This window comes from Aethalodelphis obliquidens, unplaced genomic scaffold (assembly GCF_003676395.1).
Source record: "Aethalodelphis obliquidens isolate GAN/ISIS:26980383/991018 unplaced genomic scaffold, ASM367639v1 scaffold5, whole genome shotgun sequence".
NCBI lineage: Eukaryota > Metazoa > Chordata > Mammalia > Artiodactyla > Delphinidae > Aethalodelphis > Aethalodelphis obliquidens.
In genome coordinates, this window is record NW_020837949.1 from 1,078,215 (window position 1) to 1,087,185 (window position 8,971).

At 49.9% G+C, this 8,971-nt stretch overlaps 1 protein-coding gene across 2 annotated transcripts in view; it reads left to right on the forward strand.

Annotated features, from left to right (window-relative positions):
* Nucleotides 1–8,971, forward strand: part of PTPRN2 (protein tyrosine phosphatase receptor type N2) — a 687,992-nt gene that overhangs the window by 652,345 nt on the left and 26,676 nt on the right. For both annotated transcript variants that reach the window (XM_027101365.1, XM_027101366.1), the window contains exons 18-20: nt 819–938; nt 2,055–2,221; nt 6,932–6,985. In XM_027101365.1, the coding sequence (XP_026957166.1) occupies nt 819–938; nt 2,055–2,221; nt 6,932–6,985 (341 nt within the window). The remainder of the gene's footprint in view (nt 1–818; nt 939–2,054; nt 2,222–6,931; nt 6,986–8,971) is intronic.

An 8,971-nucleotide genomic window follows, 5' to 3' on the forward strand; every position in this document is an offset into this window, starting at 1 on the left:
TGATACACAAAGAGGGGCCTTAAGAATGTTGACTATTTCTATCCCTTACGTTTAACCCATAGAATCAGCGGTTTTAGCAAAAATGCTCCAAGCACGTAGGCTCACGGCCGCACGTTGGGAGTTTTGTCTGAAAAGAAGCCAAGTTCGAGAGCCTTTGTGTCTTTGCCACGTCTGGTGTTTAAACATGGGTCCGTTTGTTTCTTGTGTCTCGGAGCTGGTTTTGGTGTGGCTGTTATGCATGAGTAAGTCGGTTTGGGGTGCGCTTTCCTTTGGGCAGTATTGCTGTATTTTGGTAGAAGGAAACAAAACGCCGGTGGGGACTCGTGGCTGTAACGCACTTGGGAAGAAGTACTTTCAGGGCTGTTTCCGATAGGATGGCAGCTCCACAAAGCAAACTGTTTGTCTAGTCGCACAAATAATGACAAGTACTGGAAAACGAACACGTCCACTAATTCCTGTTTGTGTCCCACGGAGAAGTGATGTGTCCGAGTCAGGCCAGCCACCCCACTGTGGGACCAGTCACCTGTTTGTCCTGCGTTACAGACCAACACGGGGGGAGTCAGGCAGCTGAATGTACAACTGAGGAGGTTTTACAAGGTGTGGAATGAGTTCACTAGATTCTTTTTTTAATATTCCATGGAACATGCAAATTATGGGGCCAGCATATTCGGAGATGCAAAGGCAGCTGCAGAGTCCGCTGTCTAATGGAAATGAAATAAACTTCCTGTGCATGGAATAGATTTGGACTGTGTCTCTGGGGCACTAACTACGCATGTCATGGGGCTCAGCCACTCACACTGGTCTCTGTCTGTCTGCAGATGGTGTGGGAGAGCGGCTGTGTGGTCATCGTCATGCTGACCCCCCTCTCGGAGAACGGCGTCAGGCAGTGTTACCACTACTGGCCAGACGAGGGCTCCAACCTCTACCACGTCTACGAGGTACTTCCCCAGGTGGCCGCCGTGGGCCGTGGGCTTGGGGGCCATGGGCTGTGGCGGGCACTGGCAGGCCTGCCGTGTGCGGTCGCCAGCCACTGTCCCTTGAAGCCTTGCTGTGCAGTCGGTCCCCACAGGAGGTGTCCACAGGCCCGTGGTCAACAGACACCAAGACCCTCCAGTCATCTATGCCATGGGGACTCTGGCAGAAATGGTTTTCAGTTTTTTAATTTTATGAATCCAAATTTGGACAGAAAGGACCAAAAAATGACCTCACTGGGTGGTCAGTTGAGCCTGGTTCTGGAAAACAGGCCCCTAGTGGGTCCTTTTTCAGAAAGAAGCCTCTGTTGACACTGTCCCTAATTCTTAGCATCCCGCCTGCACCCCAGCCCCTGCCGCTCTCCGGTGGTCTGTGTCCACAGTGCTTGGCCTTTTTATCTGAGGGTCCCCTGCAGGCAAGCTCATTTCTCCTGGATTTTTGCCCACATCAAGAAGGAACTAAGGAAACTTGGGCAGTTAAACCAGTACTGGAGTGTGTCCTTTGACCCTGTTTTGCATGAAAATTACTCAGAATGCCAAAGTCCCACAGCAGGACCCACGTTAGAAGCACAGAGGTTCCCCCTAAGCCGGTCGTGGCCTTGGGGTCCCTGCCCTGGGCTTCCAAGCTCAGGGCCCGGCAGCATCTGTGTAAGCCTTTGGTTTCCTCTTTCTACAGCCAGGTGGTACCTCCCTGATGACATGTCAGTGAGAGTGGAACCTCGTGTGGCGTTTGTGCTCAAAAGTATAATCTTTCTCGGGTGATTTTTGTTGAAGGTTTACATGGCTTAGAAAAGACAGAAATGAATCGTTTGGATTGTAACAGGTTTTTCCAGTAATTTGACTATTATGCCCCAGAGTGACATTTAAAAAACACAAAACAAAAAAAACACCAAGTGATCTTTTGCGTAACCTACGTTGAAATTGGGAAGGTAGGCGGGGCTGCTCTCCAGCATCCCCCGCCCACCACGTGCCCCGCGGTCCCCACCCCTCTCCGCAATGTGGCTCCGCGCTCAGCTGAGCTGGGCCCCCAGCCAACGCCTGTTTCTGCACACACACACCCCCGTCCGCTCTCCCCCCGCCCAGGTGCATCTGGTCTCTGAACACATCTGGTGCGAGGATTTCCTCGTGAGGAGCTTTTATCTGAAGAACCTTCAAACCAACGAGACTCGCACGGTGACGCAGTTCCACTTCCTGAGCTGGTATGACCAGGGAGTGCCTGCCTCCACGAGGTCCCTTCTGGATTTCCGCAGGTAAGACCCACGGCCCGCCGGCGGGGTAGCGTGCTGAGTGCGGACACGGAGAGAAGGGGTTTCCTGGGTCCCAGGGGCCGTTTGCTGTAAGACGTGTCATCTGCTAATACTCGTATGTTATAAATCTATTTATGTTGTGTATAGGGGAGGGGAGGGGAGATTACGTTAACTCACACGTTAACTGTAAGACGCTTTCTGGCTTTAGAGGTGTTAAAACGTGAGGGCGGAATGGGTGTCTTAGAATTGTGGAAACGTGGTCATTGTTTTCGAGAAGGTTCTTCAAGTGGTGAAGGACCCTAGGGTGTGAATTTCACAGGCTATTGGTGAAGAGAGCCCGGTTTTCGTTTGGGTGCTCAGCTGGTTAGCTGTGGCGATGAGAGCTAGGCCCAGCTTCTGAAATGGATGACCTTGGACGAACACCTGGCTGGAGTTCCCACAGTACCGTGTATTTGTGGTGCGGTTTGGAAGCTGACAGTTTAAAACTATCTAGAGAGAAAATGAAGGTGTCGAAGGCCACCCATAACCACGTTCTGAGCTTTCTGGAACCTCCCTTACGTTTAGCTGAGTGGAAACCTAGCAAGTATGGAAAACAGATAACTATTTGTATCTGAACAGTCACGGACACGTAACTCGAGGGAGGTTGGAACGGCGTGTTGTCATAAAGATGGGGTTTCGGGTATAACTCTGGATTTCTTGTATTTGTGTTACAGATTCTTACACAAGGTTATTTTGATACTATTTCTTTTGCCTTTTAGCCCACTTTGAAAAACAAAACAAATTTCTTTATTTGAATAGCCCTGTGTGTTAAATAGCATGTGAAACAGCTCCAGCAGAGACGCGAGTTTGGCGTCTCGCCTGTCGCCCTGTCCCCCTACCCAGGGAGGCAGAGGGCGCGAGCGGCAGGGGGTCCTGGACGCTCTTGGACAGACCCACTCCATCCCGATTGCCTGACCATCACTTACATTTTCTTAATACGAATTTATTTCTAAAAATCTTACTTAGGGCACATTTCCTGAGATAGACTCTTCAAGAAACAGTCATTACTGGCAAAACGGATGCAGCTACACACACGGCCGTTGCCGTGTCGGTGCTCATCCAGTGTGTCTGTACATATATGCATATGGGCGTGTTTCTAGCTCCGTATCCATATATGGAGTTGGACAATACATAACCCACCCTCTGTGCTTACAGTTCGTCAGGAAGAAAGATCTGATTCCCCAAATTCCATTTCTCCAGAGTCCCAGGAGATAGGGCCCGAGAAGGTTTCGGTAAATAGAAAGGAACGCGAACCCCAGACCCGGTTTTGAGCATCTCGTTAGAGAGAAAGCTGTCCTGCCCTCACTAGCGGACAAGGTTGCTCTCATGTACTACCTGGGCCGTGGGTACGATCACATTCTCAGAGCACATCGCGCTCAGACACGGATCGCTGCTCGGTGGTTTTCTGTGTCCAGCAGCCCCACATGTCAGCCATCGGAAGGCGAGCCGGCTTCTGCAGACACTGGTCATTTCAATGCAGCGGGGCAGCTCAGCTCCCTCTGAACAATAGACCCGCGTTCGTTCCCGTTCTGGCCGAGCGCGTTCGTCAGACACCGAGATGTGTAATTAAATATTTCTGGCGCCCAGAGGGAGCACATTTACACTTTAAAGAGAAACAGCTAAGCTAAGTGATAATTAGCATCACATGTGAGGGCTTTGCGGTAGAAGAATTCTCTCTCTCTGCTACTCTCTCACTCCTGGCTGTGTGCAATGACATCCACTAACGCTGCTCACTGTAAAAATGGACAACCCTTACTTTGCCAGCTAATGAGCGGTGGCCAGTGTCATTTTTGTGATGTTGCAGCTAGTAATATGAGCCCAGTTGCATAGTCACAAAAGTGATCATTGGAAACTGTGACTGTACTGCAGGGACAGAGTGGGAAGCCCCCTTTCTGAGCCTCTAACGACCTCTGACCTTGGCTTGCTGTTGGTTGCATGGCGTTCCTTCTCACTCAGTGACCCATGGGTTGGTTTGTATTACTAATCGTTCTTTCTCGGCGAATGCCTCCTGTTGCAGTCTATACTGATGATTTGTTCCAGTAAAGTAAAACCAGACAGCTGTGCATTCCTCATCTTCATGAATAATCCGCAGCTCTCTCTCGGGTCGACCAGATGAACGCTTTGGTGGACTGTGTGATGCCTCTGCTTTTCTCCTTGTGATGCTTTATGTGGTAACAATACAAGTACTGGTTCTGTGTAAATAAAACTCGAAACCATGGCCGCACCTGGATTTCCACTCGCGCCTCCTTGACTGCTGTAGCTGTTGGTAAATAGGTTTAGCACAGGGAGGGGCTGGCACGGGTGTCAACATCACACTGAAACCTTCTTGGGTCCTGCCGAGGCAGCGGTCACAGCACGCTGGAGAAAAGAACACTTCAAACGCGTCGTACGATAGAGACCAGAATTGCAGTCTGGAGAAGCAAGTCACGGCCAAAGTAGCCAGTAATTTGCTCTCTAGCCACATTTCTTAGCCAGGGAGGTGATTCCTACTGCGTTTGGCCAAAGGGGGCCCGACCGGCCGGCTGTACATGGAGCACGGCTGGTCTGTTGCTTCCTTATGCTGTCCTTTCCTGCAACCAGCACGTTTCAAAGAAGGGCATCTTGTTGTTGTGTTTATTTCTTTTTCAATGTACCTTTTTTGTGCTTGGCCCCATCAGAAAAAATGAGCAAAACCGGGGCATTGGCCGAAAGTTGAGTTTAGCCTTTAGAAACACAGACAGGCCCAGCAGGTGGGAAACATAACAGGGTGTTGGAGGTGCCGAGCTGAGGTGGTTCACACCTGAAAGATTCCGTGACTGAGAAGCGTCCAGGAGAAAGTTCTGTTTGAAGGTGCAAGGCCTGTAAAAGTAAGCCACCCCGGCTCTGGTCTCACGGGCGAGCAAGCTCCGTGCTGCGCACACGCACACACAGCGCGTGCATCACGCCTGGACGCACACACACGTGCACACGCACACACACGGCCTTCATCGGGCTGGCGGGCTCCCCACTGCTCACGCTGGAGACAAGTCCTTGGGGCCTGGCATCTATTCTGTCGGAGCTAAAGCTCACCGTTGCCTTGACAACCTGACTGGAGAATGGGAGGTTTTAGAAGGAGCTGGTAGATCTCTTTTCCAATCTCTTCTTCTCAAAGGGCTGAGAACTTTCCAGGAATCCTGGCACAGACGTTCCCTCAACTTAATCACTTCCCCTTTTCTCTCCCTTAAACCCTAACACTGGGGTGTAGGTCAAAAGCAAGGACAGGCTCCAGCAGAAGCAGTGCCGTGGCCACGAGGACGCTGGGCCGCCTGTTGTACCCGGGTTTCTGGGTCCTCACCTCCCAGGCTCCCTGAGGTCCGGGCTTGAAACCTGGCTCTCAGCCGGGGAACAGCCACAGAGCACGTGCCGCTGCCCCGATGGCCCCGGGCGTGGCCGTCTCCGGGCACATCTTACGTGGACCGCATGGCCACCTCCTGCCACTTCCCTGGTGCCGTTCTGGGGGTGGAGTCTCCCTTCAGAAGCGCCTATTCTGTTCACTCCATAGCGGAAGTAGGAAAGCAACAGAGCTCTGACATTTGGGCAATAAATGTCATTTTATGTGACATTAAAATACCCACTCAGCTCACCCATCAGCTACAGCACTCGACTCCCTCCCGATCCCACACTGTCTCAGGGGTTTGTAGCAAAAGAACCCGCTGATTGAATTTCCACTTTCAACTATTTCCATGCTGAGCAGACAAGCCTTTGCAGAGAAATGTGACATTTTCCCATTTCCGGCATATGAAGGAAAAGATTTTTCTCTACTGTCATGCTTTTTAAACTTTAACTTCGCGTCTTATATCATAGAAATTCACAGCACAGTTTAGAGCACACGCCCCTCACACATTTTTTCCCTCCAATTAACCAAAATTCTGCCTTTAATTTTCTTTATTTAGAAAGATTTTACTGAGAATTTGGATATAATTTGTAAACATGATTAGTTGTTTCACTGAATTACAAAAACTATCAAGCTTATACAGTGAATTTCCTAGCAGTGCTCTGTAGTGATTCAGGATTTGGTTACAAAATCTTAATCTACGCTTCTTGTTAATTTTCATGAATTCTAATCTAAAATCTGCACAAACAAGTTGCTTTAAACATAATCAGATTTATAAAAATGGAAATATGCGTCTTGGACATAATTGAGGCGTCTCTGTAATTTAGATATCCTTACAAAGCTGACAGATCAGGAAGTGTCTTTAAGATGCTGTCTTGAGACATCCCAGTAATGTTGCATTCCAATGTGACGTCTAGACTGTAAAATGCGGAGTGTAAATTGCAAAACTCAAAAATTTAAGTGAAGAATCTAGACATATCACAACAACAACGGAAGTCAAATTAACTAGAGCAAGGTGTGGGGAGTGGGGAGGCTCACACTGATGGATCTGTTGACCTCAGGCCAGAGTTCATACTTGTAAAGGGAAAAAGAAAACTGTGAAAATGTAAGAATTGTTTTCAAAGCTCTGTTTAATAATTGAATATTGAAAAGAAAAATAAACCTTTGAAAATGTGTGCATAATTTTGATCTTCTTTGTCAAAACAGGGTATTGCAAAATGATGTCCAAGAGCCGGTCTGTTTGCTTTGGCGTATGGGCTGTTTGGATGGCTGCTACAGAGTCTGGTACATAATCATAACTTCTGTGTCTCTCTTTATTTCAGAAAAGTAAACAAGTGCTACAGGGGCCGTTCTTGTCCAATAATTGTCCACTGCAGGCAAGTACAACTTTTAACCTGGATTAAGAAGTGTTCACTACCTCAAAAGTAACCACTATTAAATATAGGAACTGAACCTCCTGATTGCTTAATAAGTATATCTAACTGGTACTTCTAAAGGAAACCTAGGATATAAACTTATTTTGTCTTAAACCCTCCTGGGACCGCTGTGCAAACGCTGTGAGACAGTGTGTGTGGTGTGTGGAGGGCTCTCGGCCCAGCACGCCTCGCAGACATTTGGAAACCTGCGCAGATGCTGGGGCCAGTTATGAACAGGACAGACCTGGAATCAAACGAGTGGCCTTCGGGTGAAAGTTCAGTGGCTCAAGTGTCCTCGAGTGGGTTCCCCCCAACCAAGAAGAAAGATCCACTGGAAGAAAACTCCCTCCGAGGGCGAGCTCTTCCCCGGGCTCCCTACCCACCTCTTCTGGTGAAGAAGTGTGCTCCATTGTCTAGAACTGTCTCGCAGAGTATTCCTTTCTGCCTGGGATCAAAAGGAGTCAGGTCTCCAAAGATCAAACACCAAGTCTGTCCAGTCAGTCAAGAAGTCTGTGCATGCATGTGTCTGAGTGTGTGTGTGTCGGAGTGTGTGTGCCTGTGTGTGCGTCTGTGTGTGTGTGTGTGTGCACCTGCATGAGTGTGTGTGTATCTGAGTATGTGGGTGTGGAATGAGTGTGCCTGTGTGTCTGTGTGTGCATGCACCTGCATGAGTGTGTGTGTATCTTAGTGTGTGGGTGTGGAATGTGTGTGCACCCGCATGAGTGTGTCTGAGTGTGTGGGTGTCAGAGTGTGTGTGTCTGTGTGTGCGTATCTGTGTGTGCACCTGCATGAGTGTGTGTGTATCTGAGTGTGTGGGTGTGGAATGTGTGTGCCTGTGTGTGTGCACCTGCATGTGTGTGTGTGTGTGTGTGTGTGTGTGTGTGTGTGTGTTTCTGTGTCGGTCCATGAGAGAAGACGAGGTGTGCAGAGTGTGGTCTGCACCTCTCGAGGTGTGGATACACCTCGAGAGCTGGACCAGAGCACCTTTAACCCGCCCGTGGAGAACCGTCTCCAGTTCTGAGGCAGATCTGGGCAGAGCTGTGTGACGTGAGCTGAAGGGAACTGAGGAAACCCTCGGCCACAGGCCGGTCACTTGGGCATCGGCGACACTGGCATGGCGGCATCCCCACCTCTGGAGCGCAGGTGGGCACAGCGCAATGCGGAATCATTCTCTTTCCAACCGAGGCTTTTTCCACCGTTTGTTTGAGGCCAAACTCAGCGACTCTTTGCTGTGAAAGGATAAGCGGCAGGCTCCCGGGCCGCTGGCCGGCCCACAGGCCCGAGACTGAGAGCACGTTCACACGGCTCCCCAAGTCCTGAAATGGAGACACTGGTCTTCTCCTTAGGTTGGCTGATTCTGCCAGGAGTAACACCATCCTCTTACTTACATGCTGCCCGTGGGCGTGAGGACAGCCTGCTTGACCTAAGGACCATCTCAGGGCACATGATGCAGGAGGAGCGATGCAGGGCTACTTCCTCCGAGAAGAGGCACCTTCCTTTTCCCTCATTGGCTATTGTCGAGCCACAATTCAGAACGTTCTTACAACTCTCGTCCAGGTGGTGATTATTCCCATTACAGCTGGGGTACGAGGGGGGATGAAGAGAGGCTCCGTTGCAGTGACGGGGGACATGTGCACCCCACTCCTTAGAGGGACAGACAGACGGCCCCCCGAGGGTGTGGACACACGAGACCTGCACCCGTCCTTCTTCCCCTGCTCACAGCTGGCCTCTTGCAGACACTTTGAATACAAATGCCATCAACTCTGACACTGCTAGGCATTTCTTTATTTCATTTTTTTTCTGACAAAATTTGCTGAATCTTTGACCAAAGAGGGGAGAAAAAAGGAAGAAAGGAACAAATCAACACAGGCACAACAGCTAATCCGCACCACTGTTAGCTCAGGGCTGAAAGCGCTCCAGCCTCCCCTCTGCCCCTCCTCTTCCCCC